This window comes from Leopardus geoffroyi, chromosome E3 (genome assembly GCF_018350155.1).
Source record: "Leopardus geoffroyi isolate Oge1 chromosome E3, O.geoffroyi_Oge1_pat1.0, whole genome shotgun sequence".
Classification (NCBI taxonomy): domain Eukaryota; kingdom Metazoa; phylum Chordata; class Mammalia; order Carnivora; family Felidae; genus Leopardus; species Leopardus geoffroyi.
In genome coordinates, this window is record NC_059340.1 from 17,963,817 (window position 1) to 17,987,643 (window position 23,827).

At 47.5% G+C, this 23,827-nt stretch overlaps 2 protein-coding genes across 10 annotated transcripts in view; one reads left to right on the top strand and one right to left on the bottom strand.

Moving 5' to 3' along the window:
• The window catches only part of ZNF668 (zinc finger protein 668), a 9,785-nt gene extending 7,337 nt beyond the window's left edge, over nucleotides 1-2,448 (top strand). For all 4 annotated transcript variants that reach the window (XM_045461844.1, XM_045461841.1, XM_045461845.1 and 1 more), the window contains one exon: nucleotides 126-2,448. In XM_045461844.1, coding sequence (XP_045317800.1) covers nucleotides 126-1,338 — 1,213 coding nt within the window. In that variant the 3' untranslated portion in view covers nucleotides 1,339-2,448. The remainder of the gene's footprint in view (nucleotides 1-125) is intronic.
• The window catches only part of STX4 (syntaxin 4), a 27,985-nt gene extending 5,231 nt beyond the window's left edge, over nucleotides 1-22,754 (bottom strand). Inside the window, exons 1-12 of one of the 6 annotated variants that reach the window (XR_006708397.1) lie at nucleotides 22,375-22,699; nucleotides 22,084-22,185; nucleotides 21,872-21,971; nucleotides 21,662-21,736; nucleotides 21,075-21,145; nucleotides 19,467-19,575; nucleotides 19,318-19,394; nucleotides 18,950-19,087; nucleotides 17,622-17,732; nucleotides 17,429-17,527; nucleotides 14,930-16,210; nucleotides 11,918-12,096 (exon numbers count right to left, since the gene is read on the bottom strand). Coding sequence is in view for 3 of the 6 variants with exons in the window: in XM_045461850.1 (XP_045317806.1) it covers nucleotides 17,447-17,527; nucleotides 17,622-17,732; nucleotides 18,950-19,087; nucleotides 19,318-19,394; nucleotides 19,467-19,575; nucleotides 21,075-21,145; nucleotides 21,662-21,736; nucleotides 21,872-21,971; nucleotides 22,084-22,185; nucleotides 22,375-22,404 (894 nt within the window). In the remaining 3 variants the exon portion in view is untranslated. Of the gene's footprint in view, nucleotides 1-11,917; nucleotides 12,097-14,329; nucleotides 16,211-16,238; nucleotides 17,334-17,428; nucleotides 17,528-17,621; nucleotides 17,733-18,949; nucleotides 19,088-19,317; nucleotides 19,395-19,466; nucleotides 19,576-21,074; nucleotides 21,146-21,661; nucleotides 21,737-21,871; nucleotides 21,972-22,083; nucleotides 22,186-22,374 lie in introns of those variants that run through there. The other 5 variants (XR_006708396.1, XR_006708398.1, XM_045461850.1 and 2 more) reach the window with 5 other exon arrangements.
• Between the last annotated feature and the right edge of the window lie 1,073 nt (nucleotides 22,755-23,827).

A 23,827-nucleotide genomic window follows, 5' to 3' on the forward strand; every position in this document is an offset into this window, starting at 1 on the left:
CTGGGGTGCAGCCCTATGTACCCCCTACCCCCGGGATGTTAGGAGCCCCTAACTCACAGCAGACAGGCAGCAGTGGTCAGGTGAGGGACCTGCCACCTTCATGACCCATCCTCCACACTCCACAGGTCCCACACCGGTGAGCGCCCCTTCCTCTGCTCGGAGTGTGGGAAGAGCTTCTCCCGCTCGTCCTCGCTCACGTGCCACCAGCGGATCCATGCGGCACAGAAGCCCTATCGCTGCCCAGCCTGTGGCAAGGGCTTCACGCAGCTCAGCTCCTACCAGAGCCATGAGCGCACTCACTCGGGCGAGAAGCCCTTCCTGTGCCCGCGTTGTGGCCGCATGTTCTCCGACCCCTCAAGCTTCCGGCGCCACCAGCGGGCGCACGAGGGGGTAAAGCCTTATCGCTGCGAGAAGTGTGGCAAAGACTTTCGGCAGCCCGCAGACCTGGCCATGCACAGGCGGGTGCACACAGGCGACCGGCCGTTCAAGTGCCTGCAGTGTGACAAGACGTTTGTGGCGTCTTGGGACCTCAAGCGCCATGCGTTGGTCCACTCAGGCCAACGGCCTTTTCGCTGTGAGGAGTGTGGGCGAGCCTTCGCCGAGCGAGCCAGCCTTACTAAGCACAGCCGGGTGCACTCAGGTGAGCGCCCCTTCCACTGTAACGCCTGTGGAAAATCCTTCGTGGTATCGTCCAGCCTGAGGAAGCATGAGCGGACCCATCGGAGTAGTGAGGCCGCAGGGGCTCCCCCTCAACAGGAGCTGGTAGTAGGGCTGGCACTGCCTGTCAGTGTGGCAGGCGAGGGCTCAACGGCCCCGGCAGCAGGTGCAGGGCTAGGGGACCCTCCAGCAGGGCTGCTAGGGCTGCCCCCCGAATCAGGTGGTGTGATGGCCACCCAGTGGCAAGTGGTAGGCATGACGGTGGAACATGTGGAGTGCCAAGATGCTGGGGTTGGGGAGGCTCCTGGTCCCTTGGCAGGGGCGGGCGAGGTGGGAGGTGAGGAAGTTGACGAGAAGCCACCGCAGTTTGTGTGCCGGGAGTGTAAGGAGACGTTCTCCACGCTGACGCTGCTGCGACGGCATGAGCGCTCACACCCAGAGCTCCGGCCCTTTCCCTGCACCCAGTGTGGCAAGAGCTTCTCTGACCGGGCTGGGCTGCGCAAACACAGCCGCACCCACAGCTCTGTGCGCCCCTACACCTGCCCCCACTGCCCCAAGGCCTTCTTGAGTGCGAGCGACCTGCGCAAGCATGAGCGTACCCACCCCGTTCCCATTGGGACCCCCACGCCCCTCGAGCCCCTTGTGGCTTTGCTAGGAATGCCTGAAGAGGGACCAGCGTGAAGCCCATGCCCCGCCACCTCACTCCCAGGAGCCCAGGCCTCACGGGGTGCGTCCTGAACCTCTCTTTGCCCGCAGCTCACTCTTTAGACTCCAGATCCCTGCCCCACCCCCGGGCAGCTAGCTCTCCTTGCCAACAAAGAGCTGGGGACGATGGAGGTGGGCAGCAGCTATTGAGAGATGTGTGTCTCTCTCTGAGTAACACTCATTAAAGCATTCACTTTGACACTGAGTTGTCTTCTGTGTTTTGGTTGGGTGGAAAGGGAGTGGGAGTTTGGACATCAGATAAGGTTCAGTGGAGACCCCTGGATTGACAGATAAGAAACTAGAAGGGTCTTTGGATGCATTGTTTCCCAACATATGTTTTCAGAATGTCTTTTGAAAAAGGGTTCCCTGGTCAAGGAAGTACCAGGAATTTCCTATGCCCTTCTTGGGGATTGTTGGTGATCAAGAGTGTACTAAAGTCATTGATAAATCCTACAATGAACATCTATTTAGCTCTGCCCATAGTTATTTCATCCTGGAAACCTTTTACTGACTAGTTCTGTCCTTTTACGGATAATACACAGAGGTCCTAAATTAGTATATTTCCTGTATACTACAGTAATAAATTAGAAAAACTACTTGGGGGACAAAGAGGGACAAACAAAACCCATAAACTACAAAAGAATAAACCTCACAAGAAATATGCAAAACCTATATGAAGAAAATGGTATCACTGTCCTGAAGGTTTTAAGACCTAACTAAATGGAGACATACCATGTACCTGCATGGAAAGACATTCTCCCTAGTCTAATCCTTAGATTCACTGTCACCCAAAAAGATTTATTAACACAACTTGAAACCCCAAAACTCCTGTAATACATTTTTAAGAACCAATGGAGGTGATGTATTTGACATACTAGATAAACACCAAAGCACTGAAGTTAAAATAGGTTATTATTGGCACAAGAATAAATCAGCCAATGGAGTTGGGGGTGGGAGGGTTTAGAAACAGCCCTATTTCTGAGAATTTAGTTTATGGTAAATATGATTATTCAAATCAGTGGGGAAAGGATGGCTGTTAAATTACAGTCCTATCCATCCTGGAAGACTACACAACTTTTTAAAGACCAAAAAAAAAAAAAAAAAAAAAGAAACCTCACATTTAGTACAAATTGATATAATTTTGGGGGGAGATGATTTGGTCATGTTTATTAAAAAATTCAAATGCATATACCCTTTGACTTGGCAAGCACATGTCAAAAAATTTACACCAGAGAGTTCTTTTTCCACTTCCGTGGCAAAGTTGAAGACAAGAATGCTCGGTGCGGCAAAATTTGTGATAACCGGGAATACCCTAAATGTCCATTAGCAAAGGACTAATTACATAAAGCTAGCCACTATAAAATATATTATGCAGCTGTTTTTAAAAAATGAGGCTTATTAACTTATTTTGTTGAAAGATATCTTGAAAATATGTCAAGTGAAAAAAATAAGGTACAAAGCAGTGTGGTTAGCATGTTCCCATTAAGTTTATTTATTTATTTTTGAGACAGAGAGAGCACAAACAAGGGAGGGGCAGAGAGAGAGGGAGACACAGAATCCAAAGAAGGCTCCAGGCTGTGAGCTGTCAGCACAGAATCTGATGCGAGGCTCAAATCCACGAGCCGTTAGATCCTGACCTGAGCCAAAGTCAGACACTTAACTGACTGAGCCACCCTGGCGCCCCTTGAATATTTTTAGAAGGACACTCAAGAACAGACTTTGGATTATAAAGTCCAGCCACTAGGGCCTTCCCAATTTATAAGCCAAAATGAAACCAAAGGTCAGAGTAAACCAGTTCCTCCTTCCCATGCTCTTATCATCTCTAGACTTGCTCTTATCAACACTAGACCAAGTTGGCAGCCTCAGGAAGTGACCCGTGTGCACCCCCTCTCCAGGCCCACATGCCAGTCATAGGGGACTTTGCAGTAGCTGGTAAAGTCAGGACTGTTAACACCAGGTAGCTCCAGGAACAGAAATAGCAAGTATCCCCTTGATGTCAGGGACTTCACTCAAGAGTTGTCATGCCCAGGTCCTCAGACAGTAGCTTTAGAAGAGGTTCTTATCCCTGTTCTCCATAGCAGCACAAGGGGGCCACATGGTAGCAGCAGGGACCAGGATGTCATAGCTGCGGGAAGAGACACCAGTTTGGCCAAGGACACTCACTGCCTGTTGCCATTCGCAAAGTAAGACAAGCACTGACTCCAGGCCTTCTGCCTGTACAGGCTGGCATCAAAGTCTGACAGAATCCAAGGAAGAAACAAACTGGACTAGGGTATTGGAAATGGGGATTTTTGTTACTACCGACTTGTGAACTTGAGCAAGATGATTTATCTTGGAGATGACGAGGCCCCTTTTAAAAATTGGTACAAAGATACCATAGACCCTAATCAACAGACACCCACGGGTATCTATCTACAATGAAGGATGAAGTGGGTCCTGTGGAGGTTTAGAAGAAATCCACAACTTCTGCTCCCTTTCTGGGACCAGATAGCACACCCATCCCTTGGTCCCCCTCTCTGACACCCCAGGCATCCCACATCCCAGTTCCTGCTCCCTGAGGACTCAGATGGTCTGACTTTTTTTAAAAAATTATTTTAACAGCTTTATTAAATAATTTACATGCCATACAACTAATCCATTTGAAGTATCCAATTCAGTGGTTTTTAGTATATTCACAGGGTTATGCAACCATCTCAATCTAATTTTAGAATAGTTTCATCCCCTTAAAAGAAACTCCATACCCATTAGCTGTCACTCCCTATTGCCCCCAACCCCAATTCCCAACTCCTTTCCCTTAGCCCTAGTCAATCACTAATCTACTTTCTGTCCAAGTTGCCTCCTGTGGATGTTTCATGTAAATGGAATCATACAATATGTAACTGGCCTCTTTCACTTAGCACACTGTTCTCAAGGTTCATCCATGCTGTAGCATTTGTCAGTATTGCATTCCTTTTTATTGTCGAATAATATTCCATTGTATGGAGATACTTTTTTTAATCCATTCACAATTGATGGACATTTGGGTTTCCTTTGTCTATTGTGAATAATGCAGCTAGGAACATTCATATGAACATTCTATGAACAAGTTTTTATGTGGACATGTTTTTTAATTTTCTTGTTTGCGTATGTACCACTTGAGGAACTGTCAGAATGTTTTCCAAATGGCTTCACCATTTTACATTCCCACCAACAGGATATGAATGTTCCAATTTCTCCACACCTTTACCAACTGCTGTTATTATCTGCCTTTTTATTATAGCCATCCGTGTGGGTGTGAATTTGTGGTTATGATTTGCATTTCCCTGATGGCAAATGATGTTGGGCATTTTTTGTGTGTATTTATTGGCCATTTGTATGTCATCTTTGGATAAATGTCTGTTCAAGTTCTTTGCCCATTTTTTAATTGGGCTGTTTGACTTTTTGCTGTTGAGCGGTAATAAAAGCTTTTTATGTATTCTAGATAGAAGTTTCCTATGATTTGCAAAATTTCTCTCATTGTGTGGGTTATCCTTTTATTTTCTTGGTGCCCTTTGAAGCACGGAAATTTTTAATTTTGATGATATCTCATTTATCTATTTTTTTCTTTTGTTGCTTGTGCTTTGCAGAGCCATATGTAAGAAACGATTTCCTAATTCAAGGTCATGAAGATTTATGCCTATGTTTTTATCTAAGAGTGTGACACATGTTTATAAAGTTTACAACCTAGTTATAAACTTACAAGCTTAAACTTTATAAAAGTTTATTTTTGGTAAACTATAAAAGTTTTATAGCTCAAAGCTCTCACATTTGGGTCTTTGATCCATATTGGGTTAATTTTTGTGTATGTTTGAGATAGGGGTTTGATTTCATTCGTTTGCACATGGATATCCAATTGTCCCAGGACTAAGGCGCCTGGGTGGCTCAGTTGGTTAAGCATCTGACTTCACCTCAGGTCATGGTCTTGTGGTTTGTAAGTTCAAGCCCCATGTTGGGTTTCGTGCTGACAGCTCAGAGCCCGGAGCCTGCTTTGGATTCTGTGTCTCCCTCTTTCTCTGCCTCTCCCCCGCTTGCACTCTTTCACTCTCTCTCAAAAATAAACATTAGGGGCGCCTGGGTGGCGCAGTCGGTTAAGCGTCCGACTTCAGCCAGGTCACGATCTCGCGGTCCGTGAGTTCGAGCCCCGCGTCGGGCTCTGGGCTGATGGCTCGGAGCCTGGAGCCTGTTTCCGATTCTGTGTCTCCCTCTCTCTCTGCCCCTCCCCCGTTCATGCTTTGTCTCTCTCTGTCCCAAAAATAAATAAACGTTGAAAAAAAAAATTAAAAAAAAAAAATAAACATTAAAAAAAATAATAAAATAATAAAAAGACTTATTTTTCCATTGAAGTGGCTTGATATCCTTGTTGAAAATTAACGGTACACAGGTTTATTTCTGGAATCTCAATTGTATTCCATGAAGATATACATATCTATCTATCTATCTACTATCTTTACTTTCTTTATGCTAGTATCACACTATTTTGCTTACTGTAGCTTTGTAATAAGTTTTATCAAGACCTGTGATTCCGGGGGCGCCTGGGTGGCGCAGTCAGTTAAGCGTCCGACTTCAGCCAGATCACGATCTCACGGTCCGTGAGTTCGAGCCCCGTGTCAGGCTCTGGGCTGATGGCTCCTGATGGCTCAGAGCCTGGAGCCTGTTTCCGATTCTGTGTCTCCCTCTCTCTCTCTGACCCTCCCCCGTTCATGCTCTGTCTCTCTCTGTCCCAAAAATAAATAAACGTTGAAAAAAAAAATTAAAAAAAAAAAAAGACCTGTGATTCCTCCAACTTATATTTCAAGATTAATTTTTCTGGATTCCTTGCATTTCTATATGAATTTTAGGATCAGCTTGCCAATTTTTGCAAAAAAAAAAAAAAAGCTGGGATTTTGATAGGGATTGCACTGAATCTGTAGATCAATTTGAAGAGTATTGCCATCTTAACAATATTAAATCTTCTGCCCCATGAACTTAGGATTTTAAAAATCCATTTGGATTTTAAATTTCTTTCCACAGTATATTGTAGTTTTCAGTATATAAATCTTACTCATCTTTTGTTAAATTTATATGTAAGTATTTTATTTCCTTTGTTTCTATTATAAATGGAATTGTTTTTATTTCATTTTTGGATTGTTTCTTTGCTAGTGATGAGAAATATAATAGATTTTTTTACATGATTCTTATATTCTGCAACCTGGCTAAACTAGTTTATTAAGTCTAATAGTTTTTGTGTGTGTATTCTTTAGGATTTTTCTGTATACAAGATCATCTCACCTGGAAAATGGAGATAGTTTACTTCTTCTTTTCCAATCTGGATGCCTTTTATTTCTTTTTCTTGCCTAATTGCCCCAGCTAGAACTTTCAGTACAGTGTTAAAGGGAGCAGTCATCCTGATCTCAGGGGGGAAAACATGCAGTCTTTCACCATTTAAGTATGATGTTAACTGTGAATTATTTTATAGATGCCCTTTGATACTTAGCAAGTTAAGGAAGTTTCCTTTTATTCCTAGTTTCTTAAGCTTTTTTATTATTGTAATTAAAGGGTGTTGGATTTTGTCAAATGTATTTTCTATTGAGATGATTATATGGTTTTTGTTCTTTATTAATATTCAGAATTACATTAATTGATCTTTAGATGTTAAACCAACCTTGCATTCGTGAGATAAATCCCACTTGGTCATGCTGTATGATAATTTTTATACATTGCTAGATTCAGTTTGTTAGTATTTTGTTGCAGATTCTTATAAGAAATATTGATCTGTAGTTTTCTTGTGATATCTTTGTCCAGTTTTGTTATCTGGATAATGCCCAGTCTGACTTCTGGCCTTCAGTTTTCTTCTGCCCTAACTTCCTTTACCTCCCTGGCTCTCTACCAGGACTGTCCCAGGTAATGGGTCCATCTTGGGAGTGCAAAACCATATGCCCTGCTGCTGATGCCATATGCCATATGCAGCAGCTGGTATCACTCCTCACTCTGTACTACAGACTACAGTCATCATTCGCTTTCCAGCCAAATGGCTGAAGAAATTAGGGGCTCCTCACAGGAGTATGCTCCAGGAACAGGGTGAGGAGATAGGGGAAGGCAGCAAGCTTTGTAGCTGGGGCAATCATTCTGGATTCAACAAAAGAGATTTGCAGACCAGTTCTCAATTATCTACACACAGTCCACTCTCAACATAAATCCCTCCAGCTGGAGCCTACCTTCCTTTCAGTCCCTATCCCTGCTCTGACCTCATGTACCTACTCCTAGTCAGCAGGCTTCAACCTATTGATTTGTTTCTTCCTTTTCCCAGTCTTTGGGCTTTTGCACCTGCTCTTCCCTGGTGATGGAACACACTTCCCCAGATTTGCCCATCTGTGATACTTTCTCTTTATTCAAGTCTCACCTCCAGCCATACAGTTATTAGGTTTCTGTTCCTGCATATTAAATAACCACCAAGTTAGCATCTTAAAATAACACTTATTTCTTATTTCATAGTTCTGTGAGCCAGAAGCCCAGGCGGACCCATCTGGGTCCTCTACTAAGGGTCTCACAAAGCTGAAGTCAAGGTTTTGGCCAGTCTGGGCTCTTATCTGGAGGCTCTGCCATAGAGTCCACTTCCAGACTCATCCAGGTTATTAACAGAATTCAGTTCCATTTGGCTGTAGGACTGAGGTCTCTGTTTCTTTGCTGGCTGTCAGTCAGAGGTGGTTCTCAGCGTCTCAAGGCTATCTATATTCCTTGGCTGGGGGCCCTTCAGAACTGGCAATGGCACATCGAGTCCTCCTATTTCAAATTTTCTGACTTTTCCTCTTCTATTGCTAGCTGGAAAAGCTTCTCTGCTTTTAAGAGTTAATGTTATTACATTGGGTCTACCTGAATAATTCAGTATACTCTCCCTATCTTAAAGTCAACCAATTAGTAAACATGGGATACCTGGATGGTGCAGTTGGTTAAGCATCTGACTCTTGATTTTGGCTCAGGTCATGATCTCAAGGTTCGTGGGTTCAAGCCCCACATTGGGTTCTGTGCTGATGGTGCAGAGCCTGCTTGAGATTCTGTCTCTCCTCTCTGCCCCTTCCCCACTGGTGCATGTGTGTGCACGCACACACACACACCCTCTCTCTCATTCTCTCAAAATAAATAAATAAACTTAAAAAAAAACTCAACCAATTACTAAACTTAATTACACCTGCAAAGCCCTTTTTGCCATGTAAGGTAACATATTCATAGAGATTAGGCGTGGAATCTTTGGAGGCCATTATTCAGTTCACCCTCTAGCCCTCAAAGATTTATGTCTGGTCCACATGCAAAATACATTCACTTCCTCCCAAGGTTCTTAAAAGTCTCACCACTGTCCAAAAAGTCTCATCCCATTATAGCATCAATTCAGAATAAAAAAAAAAAATCTCATACAAATCTTATCAAACCCAAAGTCCTAAATCCCATTATCTAAAAGCCGATGCAGATGAAGCTATGGGTATAATCCTTCCTGGAGCACAATTCCTGCCATCTGTGGACCTATGAAACTAAAGAAACAAAGGCACCTGGGGGGCTCAGTTAGTTGGGTGTCAAAGTCTTGATTTCACCTCATGTCATGATCTTAAGGTCATGGGATCTAGCCCCATGTCGGACTCTGCCAGGCATGAAGACTGCTTGAGATTCTCACTCTCTCCCTCTTCCTCTGCCCCTCCCCTGCTTATGTGCGCTCTCTCTCTCAAAAAAAAAAAAAAAAAAAAAAAGAGAGAGAGAGAGAGAGAAAGAAAGAAACAAGTCATGTACTCCCAACGTGCAGTGGTGGGACGTGCATAGGATAATAAACATTCTGGCTCAAAATGGGGAGTCATTGGAATTCCAAAATCCAGTTAAGCGAATTCCCTTAGGTTTCTAGGCCAAGAAAGAATCCTTCATGGCTCTGTTCTGCCCTAAGCTCTCAGGTTCCCCTTTGGATTAGTCGCCTTCCCTAAGAAGCCATTCTTGACTACTTATTAGCACAGCCATCTCCAACCCCTTGCCATTTTTTGTCATAGCATGCTGCTTAATTTTTATTTTTTTTATTTTATTTTTTTCAACGTTTATTTATTTTTGGGACAGAGAGAGACAGAGCACGAACGGGGGAGGGGCAGAGAGAGAGGGAGACACAGAATCGGAAACAGGCTCCAGGCTCTGAGCCATCAGCCCAGAGCCTGACGCGGGGCTCGAACTCACGGACCGCGAGATCGTGACCTGGCTGAAGTCGGACGCTTAACCGACTGCGCCACCCAGGCGCCCCTGCATGCTGCTTAATTTTTAATAATATATGTCATGGTTTTGGAATACCTTAGCTATTTCTTTTCTTGTCCTCTCCACTAAAGTATAAACCCCATGAAAGGCAGAGATCTTGTCTGTATTTTCACCTCTATTTCTCCACCACCTTCCACAGTGTCAGGTACATAACTCTTGCTCAATAAATATTTTATGACTAAATGAATGAATGATTTAAATGTGGAACAAGGTGGTATGGTAGGCTAAACAGTGTCCCCCTAACCATGTCTTCATCCTAATCCCTGGAACCTGAGAATGTCACTTTATATGCCAAAGGGACTTTGCAGATGTAATTAAAAATTGTAAAATGGAAGATTATCTTGGGGTATCTATCTGGGTGGGCTCAAAATAATCGTAAGTATCCTTATAAGAGGGAGACAGGGTGGTCAGAATCAGAGGAAAAGGTGATGTAACAATGGAAGGTAAGAAGGGAATAATATTCTTTGAAATGGAGTATGAGGCCACAAGTCAAGGAATACAGGCATCCAATAGAAGCTGAAAAAGGCAAGTAAAAGGTTCCTCCAGAAGGAGCCAGCCCTGCCAACTCCTTGACTTTAGCCCAGTGAAACTGATTTTGGATTTCTGATCTCTGGAACCATAAAACAATAAATGTGTGTTGTTTTAAGCCACCATGTTTGTGGTAATTTGTAACAGGAGTAATAGGAAACTAATATAGTTGGGATGGGTTAACTCTCATAGTGTGTGGCTGTAACTGCTGACGGCCCCCCAGTATTCATCCTTCTAAAGTTAGCTTGTTTCCTGGCAATAGTTCCCCAGTTCCCCTAGAACTTTAATCTGGACAAAAAGCTTGCCCAGGATGAAGATTATATTTCTTGGCCATGTGACTACATTCTGGCCAATAGGATTAGAGCAGAAATTATCGGTACTACTTCTGCAATTAAGGGTGAAGGGCAAGCTGCCCCCTCCACTTTCCTCCTTCACAAGGGCTAAACTGTGAAAGTGGTGGTGGACCATGTGGGTGAGGGCAATATCCCAGAGAAGGAACAACAAGATAAATAAAATAATTTACTATTTTGTTGTTGTTGTTCATGGGTACTGATGACTTCATGCCATGGTTAGTTTGCGTCTCTGTTTCATGCAGCTGTACCCATTCACAAACACAGAATTCCCACTTACTATCCATTATGTTGGGGCTTCTTGGGAGGGCAGACATCCATACACTTAAGGGAAGTTTGGGTTTTACTTTCTCTTTTTTCCTTTTGAACAAGTCCTTTGTAATAGTGCCATTTGTGGGGCAAAGCCTCAGACCTTGTAGCACCACTACAGCTCATTTTGGTATGCCAGTTGTCTTGGCGATAGGAAAGGAGAACTGAATAGAGAGTCTCTGCAAAATTGAGGGAGCTTCTATCAGTCATCTAGGATCAAATTATGCTGCAGTAACAACCATCCCAAAATTTCAGTGGCGCACAACAAATGTGTTTTCTCACTCATATTCCATGTCCTCTGTTGGGGGAAGTCATCAAGAGGATGTGACTGTCAGTTGACTGATGAGTTGCGCCTTCACAATCAAAGTCTCCCCTTCCTTGGAGTGTACTTTCAGCTTGCCTTCCCTGTCCCTAGAGGCTGCCCCAAGGACACAGCCTTGAGAAAGCACTGTGTTGTTGAGACCATGTGGATGATACACATGACTGAATCCACTTAAGGCCTCTATAAACATTTTTTTTTAAGCAGGCTCTACACCCAATGTGGAGCTTGAACCCATGACCCTGAGATCAAGGGTCATATGCTCTACCAACTGAGCCAGCCAAGGGTCATATGCTCTACCAACTGAGCCAGCCTCTATATAAATTTTTAAGATTTGGGGACACTTAGGTGTCTCAATCAGTGAAGCATCCAACTTCACCTCAGGTCATGATCTCACGGTCCATGAGTGCTGTCAGCACAGAGCCTGCCTCAGATCCTCTGCCTACCTCTCTCTCTCCCCCTTTCCCTCTCCTTCACTCTTTCTCAAAAATAAATAAAAACATTAAAAAAATGTTTAAGATTCGGTGGGAGGTACAAAAAAATATATTTGGTGGGAGGTGCAGAGATCTACTCATTTGGTGGCTGCCCAAGACCAACTTGCATGTAACTTCCCTTGCTTATTTTAATAATATTATTATTTTTTGAAGATTTTAAGTAATCTCCACACCGAACATGGGGCTCAAACCCACAACCCCAAGATCAAGAGTCTCATGCTCCGCTGACTGAGCCAGCCAGGTGCCCCTAAGTCCCCTTCCTTATTAAACCTCCCACTTACCAATCTGCAGCGTCCCTGTCTTTTTGTTTGATTTCCCCTGCCCTCTGTGTACAGGGGCCAATTTCCAATTTCACTTGGGAAGCGCCGGAGGATGTTGTACAACATCTTCCATGGGACAGCTGTGGCTCTGTTCTATATCATCTTCCTTCCAGAATCCAGTCTGGAGGAACAGCCTCAATCTGGAATTTTAAGACAAAGAAGAGGAGAAAGGTGTCAGATGTCTTGATGGCTCTTAAAGCTTCTTCTTGGAAGTGGTACATGTTGCTCCTACTCAAGTTCCGTTGCCAAAAGCAAGCCCCACATACCCAAAGCTGATGTCAGCGGAGTAGGTATATATAATCTCTTCATATGGTGGGACCCCATAAAGAGGGTTAATGAATGTTTTTGAACAATTGTGGAATCTTCTTAGTCTGCCTTCTTTGTCACAAATATGACCTTTGTGTTTCTTCCACGTGCAAAATAAATATGCATCCTTCCCAGGGGAGACCACCCAAATGACCCATCTAATCATGGCATCAGAATCAAGAGCAGGACCTCTAATAGTCTCTATACCAGGTCCAGAGGTGGCTTCTCTTGATCCAGAGACCTATAAACCAAAAATCCTCACCCCCTTCCTCCTTCTCCCCCTCCTCACAAGTTATCTCTGCCCCCACCCCCTCACACACATTCAACATATGAAGTGGAACAGAGACAGGATAATGGCAGTAAACACTCCCATTTAGAAAGAAGAATGAGAGGGGCACCTGGATAGCTCAGTTGGAAGGCATCTAACTCTTGATTTTGGCTCAGCTCATGATCCCAGAGTCGTGGTATTGAACCTCATGTTGGGCTCCATGCTGGTGTGGAGCATGCTTGAGATTCGCTCAGTCTCCCTCTGACCCTCCCTCCACCCCCTGCATGCAGGCACTCTTTTTCTCTCAAATTAAAAAAAAAAAAAAAAAAGAAAGAAAATTAGAAGGACAAAGACACACAGCACTTACTGGCCCAGAGTAATTCTAATACCTTGCTGAGCAGATGTTGCAAAGGCCCCCCACTTTTCCTGAGAGTGGGACTGCTCTCTGGGATTAATTCCCTAGTTCCCATTAAGTAGCTCATCCGTTCCCACTTATTCTCCTTGGCCACATTTGAGAAAACACTGGAAGTTATGCCCTTCTGAGGCAAAGCAGCTTTCTGCCTCCTTCATGCCCATAGAAATTTGGGAGCCCTCAAGGTCTTAAACACTCATGGTCTTTTAAAAATCCATGATAGTGCCTTTTTGTGAGGAGGGAAAGAGGCTTCTTATCTATTGGATTCCAGTCACTTGTGGGCCAACTGCCAAACCCACCAATTCTTTTCAGACATGCCTCTCTCTTTAGACTTAATTGTAAGCAAATGGAGCCTACTCACTCCTTTGGGAGAATTACACTCTTAAACTCTCTTCTCTGAATCATCTTGACTAACTGAAAGGCTTTATTGGGAACCACTTTGACCAAGTCAGAGGTTTTTACAAAAGGCACAAGAGCCATACACTTGATATCACCCTTGCCACAAAGATGAGTTTTAATCACTTTGTGGTTTAAGGGCCTTATCAGTCGTATCTTTCACTGGCTAAAAATGTAGACCACCTGCCCAGAAGTTTCTATATTCTCTTCCATTTCTGCTTAAAAACTGGCCAATTATTTTCTAGGTCATCTCTTTCTTACAATAACTTGTCAAATGCATCCAAAGGCAATCAAAGTATGCTACTAATATTCTTTCTCAAATTTTCCCCCCAAAGCCCCAAGCTCATTTGGACATCATTTACATTCTTAGTTATTTCCAGCTTAGAGTTTAACCAAATGCTTCACCACTGCCTAACACATGTCACCATCTTTCCAACTTTCACTGATGGTTTCCTCATCAGCCACTGCCCAGCTCCAAAGCCAATGCCATATAATTCAGGTTCATTTTTAATGTGGTAATACCCTACCTCTGGGTACTAGTTCTGTGACAGTTGGTTTAGACTTGTTCTTTTTTTTTTTTTTTTTTTTTTTTTTTTTTTTTTTTTTTTTTAGACTTATTCTGACATAACAACAACTAGCCTCCAAATATCAGTGGTTCACAAGTGGGAAAAGAAAAGGCAAGATGCCAGACTACTTGCTGGTACTTGAGGCTTCTACTGGAAGTGATACTTTACATTTCTACTCATATCCCATTGGCCAAAGCAAGTGCTACACCTAAGCCTATTGTAAGTGGGATATGAATGTCTACAGTCCTACAGTGAGTAGTCTACAGGAAGGACAGTATATATTCAGAACAATAATACAATCTATCACAGGGCTGCAGAAATGTCAATCATTGAGTTCATCCACTCCTTCATACACACTCTGCTGCACAGTTTTGTACCAAGTAAGACTTCACATACATCTTGGTCAAAGACAAAGTCTTGATTCGAGGTAGACAATTTATTTTTTTTTTAACGTTTTTAAGTTTATTTATTTTTGACAGAGACAGAGTGTGAGTATGAGCTGGGGAGGGGCAGAAAGAGAGACACAGAATCCGAAGCAGGCTCCAGGCTCTGAGCTGTCAGCACAGAGCCTGACATGGGACTTGAACCCACAAACCATGAGACCATGACCTGGGCCGAAGTCAGAAGCTCAACCGACTGAACCACCCAGGCACCCCTCGAGGTAGATAATTTATATAGGCTGGTCAAAGTAGCCTGACCCAGACCAGTCAGGTTTCTTTTCCTAGTAATTTGAACCATGAAATATTGAGTGATGAGTGAATGAGGCAATAAGTGGGGAGAGCTATAGATGAAAAGCTATGCTGCAAGATGGATTTGGAAAAGCCGCACTCAACCAAGACCCTGTTCCCTGAACAGCAGCCAAGACAGGACTTCAGCGCAAAATCTGCCCCTACCTCCTCACTGAGCTCAGTTTTCCCCAGGAGAGGGTATCGACAAGAGAGCCACCTTGTGGATTTTCACTGGAGTGAAATCTCCAGTGCATGGGTCCACCTGACTGCGAGATTTGCCCCAAACTTGCCACTCACCTGTTCAAAACCCTTCCATGTGTCCCCTAGCCCACAGGAAAAGTTCAAACTACAGGGCCAGCATCCGAGACCTCACTGGGCCATCTAGCTACCTCTTTCAGGAGGTTCTGCACAACTTCCTGGGTGAGACAGAGAGGTAAACAGGCTTTTAGGGGTGACGCCGTCTAGCAAAACCGATCAGAAGTCACATACCCCACACGGATACCCAGCTGCATTACCCAGCTGCGTAGATGTGACACAGTCTTTGCCTTGGTCTGATAGTCTCCTATCAGATCAGTAGGTGCCACAGGTCGTGCAGTTTTCCTCTGAAGGCAGAAAGGTGAGTGCGTGGGCAAAGGCGAACAACAGGACAGAGTTCCGCTGAAGATGCAGGACGCAGGGGAAGAGAGGGAGAATTAGGAAAACCCAGAGGCCCCGTATTCAAATCAGTCTTCTACTGGGGCAGGATCCGTCCTACCTCGCAGTTTTCCCATTGAGCCGACATCCAGATTGTGTTTGCACACCTTTCCTGTAGATGTCTAGGGCTTCATCTGTACACGGGATGCACGATCTCAGGCAGGACGGAGGCATGGGTACCCTCCAAGACTTGCACAGCTGCCCAGTTCAGCGAAGAGGGAGAGGGACCCAGCCACGGCTTCTTGGGTGAAGTCCCAGACTCACTACCCCAGCCAGACTCACAAGTTCGTGCCCCTCCGCCTGTTAGAGTTTTGATCATGCCACCTACGCCCTGTGATCCAATCACTTTTGGGTGCAACTGAGGACTCGCTGAGGCCCCTCCCATATCAGCATTTCGTTAATTGTGGTTTAATACCCAGTGTTCACTTCCCCAGGACGTCTAACAGGCCAATCCCGATGCGCTTTAGGAGCAACATTTAGTTCCGCTGGCCAATCATTTTCCAATTCCCACAAGGCCACGCCCCCTAGACTCAGAGCCAAGCTTACGCTTGGACCTGGACCTGGCGCAGGCGCCTTGCAACAGCCGCGCCAGGGTCACTTGAGGGCCACCGGGAGGCGCTGCAGGCGGGAGCCCAGATGGATGGAGGCAGAGCAGGCAGGGATCATCGGGGCCTAACCCCACCCCCACCCCCCCACCCCCCGGCTCCTTCCCCCAGGCCAGGCCCAGGGGCGGAGAATGAGACTGCACCGAGGGACACACGTCCAGCCCTTCCATGACTCGTGTCACCCCAGCAACTATATGTGTGTAGCCGAAGCAAGCGGTACTGTGGCCAGATGGGCTGGGCAAGGGCGGCTTGGAGCAGCAGCGTCATCAGCAGCAGGGACCTGTGGGATCGAAAATGGGATAGGACAGGGCGGCTGGAACCCACCCCCCAGACCTTGGTTGGGGACAGGCACCGCCCCATTCCAACCAGGCTTCAGAGCCAGAAGCCAGCTTACCCACGAAACTAGGTGTCTGAGGACGGGTGCCATGCCCAGCTTCGGAAACTAGGCTTGGGATTCGGAACTCTTAGAAATTTAGAGTTGGGGTCTGGAGTTTAGGTGCCTCATAGAAACCAGGTGTCAGGCTCTTCTGTCTCTTCTACTGCTTTAGCCACATAACCACATAGAAACCAAGTGTGCTGATCTAGAGTCACTGGCTCTCTAAGCTGAACTCCTATGTCAAAGCCTATGCTTTTTTCTGGGCACAGGGCTGCTCCTTCTGCCTGGCAACCTTTCCCCTGCTTCTTCCTGTAACTGGCTCCTCCTCATTTAATGTTCCACTCAAATGCTGCTCCTTCTGAGACAAGCCTTTCCCTGTTCACTGTATGTGAAGCAACAGCTCAGATACACGGTGCTTACTCACAGTGCTTCTTCTTAGCCTCAGGAATGCCCACCGATGCCCCACAATCTCACCTGTATCCCAGCGTGGCCTGGCCCAGCTTCACTGCTTTGGCATTAGGTACTCACAGTAGTCTTTCCCCAGGAACAATACTGAGCCAGATGTGGGTGTTACCCCCTCCCTGCCCCACCTGTTCCTATGGGATAGTAGGAGGGCAGTACCAGCTTGCTGTGGTCATAGCACCTGGAACAGTCTGATCTGAGTCTGCCTGGGCTGGGTCTAGCCCCAAGGATGGCCAAGAAGAGGGGAGGCTGGATACCTGGAGGTCCTGGGACAGCCCTTCCAGGAACACACATGCACAGGGGAGTCTCCAAGCTCTTTTTTTTTTTTTAATTTCTTACAAAACCATGTGTTCCAGCCAAAGAGGACACTGCAGGCCCTCTCCCAGGCATTGCAGTTTGAGTGGGGAAGCCCCCATGAATGAGTGGCTGCCAACCCCAGAAGAACTGTCTGCCCCTCTGCACAGGGCCAATGTGAGGAAGGGGGTCCAGCTGGAGGCTCTGTCCTGCCCTCCCCCCTCAGCTGCTGGGAGAGAAGGCAGACCTGGGTCCCTGGTGCTCTTAGTGCCTGCAAGGGAAGGAGGAAGAACAGGGTCTGAGGGGAGGAGGAAAGGCTGGGGCCCAGGATGAGGCAGGCCAGGGGGCAGGCCCACAATAGCTCACCAAGAACGTGCGATGTTCTCAAACCAATATGGAGACACCAATGATCACTGCCACAATGAGGACAGTGACAGACAGACAGATGGCGATCAAAACTTTTTTCTGTGGGAGAGGAGGAGTTCAGAGAAACTCACTCAGGAAGGAAGGCAAGGCCACCCAGGGCCTGGGATGGGACGAGGGGGACAGGGAAGCTCACCTTCCGTGCCTTCTTCTGGTTCTCCAGGGCCATCTTGACATGTTCCTGCCCCCGTTCCACATAGTCTGCTGAGCTCAGGATGTTCTTCTCAATCCGGTTGATCATCTCCCCCTGCTCAGAAGAGAGGATGGTTCAGGCAGGTGGGGATAACTGGGGGTAGAGGGCCCAGTAGCTCCTGTTTGCTCACCCTAGCTCAGGTGCCTGAAGGACATTTTCTGGCAGAAAACACTGCACTGACAAAAATGCGGGGCAGGACCACATCTGACAAAAGTTCACACTCCTGAGGGCGGCTTCCAGGCCCCCTTTTATCATGTGGTCCCTCCTGCTCTGCTCCCTTACCCCGTAAAAACTTCATTTGCAGTGGTGGCTTGGAGCCAAGTGCCTTAAGAGGCTCACACCTTTTCACAGAGGGTGAACTTTTGTCCCCTTGTAAATCTGTCTGAATTTGCCCATTCTTCTAAGGCCTGCCTCTCAACAGCTGTGAAGCCCTCCCCATCCCTGCCTCCTCATCCCGGCCAGCCTTCAGGTCCTGGTGCTCCTACTGAGTGAAATCCCTTCCCCATGACTCCCAGCTACACAAGGGCATTGGCTGCAGCACTAGTGAGTCAGCTCCTCCACGACAGCGCTGGAAGCTTACCTCACCCCGTACAACCAGGGCCAGGAGAAGAACACCACCTCCCACCCCGACCTCATACAGATTTGAGGACAAAGGCCCACTGTGAGACAACTTTGACTAGAGCTGTTAGAGGTATAAGGGTGGATTGTATTGGTGAAGGAGGAGCCAGGGTTGGGGCTATACCTGGGGTGGGCTAAACTGGTGGATAGGGTGAGATGCTGCATATAGAGGAGTGGCCACCTGGGTAACTGTGGAGGTAGAAGGAATTCTGGGGCATGGCTAAGGATAGAAGTAAGGGCCAGCCTGGGGGCATGGCCCAGCCTGGAGGAAGATAAAAACCTCAGGGAGAAAGGCTTAAGGGTAGAGATGGGCTGACAGTCACAGCTGGGGTTCTTTATTTTTTTTTTTAAATGTTTATCCATTTATTTTTGAGACAGAGAGAGAAAGAACACAAGTGGGGGAGGGGCGTGCGCGCGCGCACACACACACACACACACACACACACACAGCATCTGAAGCACAGGCTCTGAGCTGTCAGCTACAGAGCCTGATGCAGGACTTGAACTCCCGAACTATGAGATCATAACCCAAGGTGAAGTCAGATGCTTAACTGACTGAGCCACCCAGGCGCCCCCACAGCTGGGGTTCTGACTGAACATGGTCTCACGTCCCAGGGCTAGGTCAAGCCCAGCCAGCTATCCTGGGTGCCCACCTGCACCTCCACTTCAGTAGCCAGAAAAGTGAAGATCTCATGAAGTTCACGGATACTGCGTTCAAGCTGCTGGATCTCACTGTGCCGGGCTGAGATCTCATTTAGGGCCTGTCGAGTCACTTGTGTGTCCTTCAGTATCTGGGGAGTGGACAGGAATGGACAGATGGGTCACAGGGAAATCAGCAGCAGGTGAGAAGTTCCTGTTGAGCTTTCAGGCAGCCCTTGGGATTAGAAGTGGGGCTAGGGCCCTGATGAGTGACTCTAGGCATGCTAATTCACTCCCCTCTGGGCCTCAGTATTCTATCAAAAAGGGCCAGGCCTCAGAAAGATGGGAATCCCAGAAGAGGGAGCAGGCTGTGGCCACTCACATTGGATACAAACACCTCACTCTGCCCACTGTCCAGCATCTGCTCCAGCTCTTCGTCAGACACCATTCCAGCATTTGCTGCGAAGGAAAAGGCCAGGCTCAGAGCTGGGTCAGGTTACCTGACCCTGTGGGCCAGACACCACGACTCACTGATCTTCAGCTGCCTCCGAATCCGCTCCACATTCTTCTCCCGATATTCCGACTGCATCAAGTTGCACTTGTTGATGAGCTCCACGAATTGCTGGGACAGGACCCCATGCTAAGGATGGAGAATATAGGCTTGGCACCCCGGGAGGATTTGGCCTCAGCATCCCCACGGGTAGAGCGAGCAAACAGCATAAGTACAAGTGCCTGCCCCCTTAACCACCCTTCTCTCAAAAGCCAAAACCCTTACCAGGGCTTATAAGGCCCTATATGACCTTCCCTTCCCCCATTTCCCCTCTGACCTTATCTTCCCAGCTGTTCCCTCACTCACTCCCTCCAACCACAGTGGGCTCTTTACCCTCCCCCACCAAAGCCACTTCTACCTCAGGCCTTTGCACTCACTGCTCCTTGGTCCTAGAATGTTTGTGCCCCCACAGGAGCCTTTAAATCTTTGTTCCAGTATCACCTTCTGAACAAAGTTTTCTTACCTTATTAAAACCAACCTGCTTTCTGCCGGCACTCTCAATCCCTTTTCTCCTCAATTTTTCCCTTAACTATATTCTAAAATAGTGTACTGCTTTATTATGACGTTTGTCTCTCCCCACCAGAATGTGAGCTCCAGGAGGATAGGGATCTTTGGCTCACTGCTACATCTCAAACAGCTAGAAAAGAGTCTAGCACACAGTAGACACTCAATACATACCTGTGAATGCTTGCTGAACACCAGCCTGACTGCTTAGACTAAAGGTGTGCTAGTATACCTGGAAGTCAGCCTATGGCCCAGACTTTACAGGTCCAGCTGGGCCCTCAGCCTCTCACACTAATGACCACCACAGGCTCCTCCTGAAATGTCCTCTCACCTTGTCCATTCCCCTGCTGTCTTCCACAGAAACATTCCTTGGAGCTCCTTCCTCAGAAACATATCTGCTCTCCAACCTTCAGCTGCACCCTTGCAAGATGCCCAAACCACTCTATCTTCAATCTGGGGTCCGTGCTGAGCTCTGGGCCCACCTACTCCAACTCTGACCTCCAGGAACTCCAAACCACTCCTCATTGGGTACCCAGAGGGAGGCAGCTAGATCGCCTCAAATCTTAGGAGTTAATAAGATATTGATTCAGTGACTTTCCCCTTCCAGGGAAGTTCCTCTTCCTGACTTCTTGAATTCTGTCCATGGGGCAGAGGATGTCCCATGTGACAGGGATATCCTCTGCCCCATGAACAGGAAACCTCCCACTCACTATATCCTCTTCTTCCCTGGGCAGGGATATTAGCTACCAAACCCTACCTGAATAATGTCTTTGCCACCTATTCAAGTTTGATTCCCCATCTTGGTTTCTAGAAAGCATGGCTTCTGCAGCCAACATGTCCTTGGGCATGATCTGGGGACCCTGAAACTTGAATGGAGAAGGCAGAGCAGGATATTAGATAGATTGGGAGTCAGGAGACCTTGGGTCTTGACCTTGGGTGAGTTTTTTCTTTCTCTCAGTCTCAGTTTCCCCATTTGAAAGTCATCAGGTTGAACTTGATGATCTCTAAGGGTCCTTCCTTCTTATTTCTGCCACCTAATGATCTAGGAACACTTGCAAAATGAGCTCTGGGAATAACAAACCTACCTGGGTTTTTTTCATCCTTGTGTTGACTGAGTTATAATTCTCATCAGCTTCCTCCTTCTGGGGCTCTATGGCTGTGGGAAGACACAGGGTATTGGTGGGGAAGGGGGTTTGACCTGTAGCTTCGGAAAATCATGTGGGGACCAGGACACAGGGCCAGGACCATACCCCATCCATACAATAGAAAGGTGCTTATCTCTACAAGATTCTTTTGGGAATTATAATTTATCATAAATGACTAATTCTGAGCCTCTGATGGGAGAAAGTATATTTTTCTTCACAATACATCAGAGAATTCCCACAGGTATGCAGAGGCCTCCTGACAAACTCCCATCTGCCTGTCCAAAGAGTGCACATTGGGCAGCAAGAATTGTAGGAGTAAGTGGTTTCCTTATAAATAAAGGAACTCAAGAAGCAGGCATGTGCTGTGGAAAGTACTATGGACTGGAAGCCAAGAGACAAAGATTCTAGGCCTAGGCCTGCTGTGTGACCTGGATACATCACTGGCCTCTCTGGGCCACATACTCCCCAGATATACCAGGAGCTGGGCAGGACCACAGGGAAGGATGTCTGAGGTCTTAGGAGCTCACCCTTCAGCTGCGCTCGGATCTCCCTCCCCAGCTGTTTGATCTCATCACGCAGGTTCTGCAGGTCCTGCTTCATACCTGAACAAGAGAAAGCCGTGACTCCCCAACAGTAGCCCCCATCTCAACAAACCTCCCTAGCCACCACCTGCATCGTACTACAATCCCCACAATCCCTCTGGCTGAACATGCGTTGGCGCTTCGGGTTTCACTCACTCTCCTCGGGAAGGGGCGTGGCCAGGATGGTGACCTGCTGCTTCTCCAACTCTCGGACTTTATTCTCCAGCTTGACAATAGTCTGTCGAATTGTCCGGACCTGGGGAAGGTGACCAAGAGGGCTGAAGGAGATACGGGGGTACTCCAGACTGCGCTGCTCCTCGGGTCATCCAGCCCCCTCGTGAAGACGGGCCGAGACCCCAGCCTCTTACCTTTTGGAAGAACTCATCGTCCGGGCTCCCCAGCCGTGCGGTGCCCGGGTGTACCACCAGCGCGACCCGCTCCTTGTCCTCATCGTCCGAACTGTCATCCCCCTGCCAGGGCCGGGGTTGCTGGCATCACTTTCCTGCTGTTGCTCTCTCCCCGCAGGACTCACGGACTTCCGGGTCTTTCCTTTCCTAGCCCTCAGCCACCCCTCCCTACCCCTAAGACCAGGAGTCCTGTATTCCAGCCAGACCCCATCCCGTCCGCCCGTCCCCAACTCTACAGCCCCTACTTCTCACCTGCCTCAGTTCGTGGGTCCTGTCGCGCATGGCGGCCCGAGCTCCCTTCCCCGGCACGGGAGACCCGAGGGCCTCAAGACTAAGTTTGGAACTCCCGTACCCCACTCACACTCTGACACTGACACTCCCCTCCGCCCTCACCCTGCGGACCCCCAAGCTCCCCACGAGCCACCAGAGGCTCTGTGCCAGGTACCATCCACAGTCAATGCGAAGAAGCCGACCTTGGGTACCCCCAAGATTCCACAGGTTGGAATTCCCTTTTCTTTCCCCCCCTCCCTCTCCCTTAGCCTCGGCCCCGCCCCTCTGGGATGATCGGGGCATGCGCGTGGGGTCGCGTCTCTTCCTCGCCAGAGGGAGAGGCGGAGGTCGGAAGCTGTAGCGCCCCGAACGGAAGCAAAGCTGCCCGGACGTGAGAACCCGCCCCCTTTGCCGGAACCGTCGCATCTTCCAACGGAAATCTAGTTGCCAAACCGGGTGGGAATGCGTCATTGGTACGTAATCTGAGAGGCCCTGCATCTCATATCACGCCATGGTGCCCCTCCCCCCCCGCCCCGCGTCACATGACCGGCTCGGTCCCACCCTCGAAGACCACAGAACGTGACGCTTTGGTTGTGGTTGTCACGTGTCTCGGCGCTGTAGACTCCATCGCTGGAATACCCTTCCTCCCTACGAAGTCCTCGGCACCCCGGCGCCCAAACTACGCCCCTCCAGCCCCCACGAGGCGGGGAGGGGTCTGCTGACTATCCTCAGAGACCCTTTGAGGCAGTGGGTGGTAGGAGCCTTGCTGAATTCTTTCTTTTGCGCCCAGGGGCGTGGGCAGAGAACTTAAAATTCGGAGCTGTTAGCATCATGGGACCTTGAAATTCAGGAAATAATAAGATCCAGCGTCAGAGAATTGCAGGGTTTTGTAGACAGAGAATCTGGGGGTGGAAAGTGACCTCACCCAAGACAGAAATCTCCCGCATGCTCCTGGCTCAGCCTCACAGGTGGGCGGCTGGCGCCCTGCTTGAACACTGCAGTTCCGCTGCACTCACCACCTTCCGAGCATGAGACCATTTCAGGGCAACTAAAGCTGAGAAAAGTGTCTGTATTATATTGAGCAGTCTGCCACTTACATCTCTGTCATCAGGGTCTACCCTCTGAAGCCCACAAAAAAAATCTGCACTCATTCCACACTATAGTGGACTGTGAGCTCTTGAGGTCAGGGCATGACAGTCTTGTTCGTACGTGAATCTCCAGTGCCTAGTTCAGTATGGGCCCTCAGTAAATATCTGTGGACAGACCTTTAGCCTTTCATGCACCTAAAGATAAAGCTGGTGGTTCTTGTGTTTCAGACTTTAGCCTCTCATGATGACACTTACCTAACCCTCTAGACGGTATTCATGCAATGCATATTTATTGGGCACTTATGGGCCAGAGACTGTTCTAGGGGCTGGAGATAAATCAGGGCCTA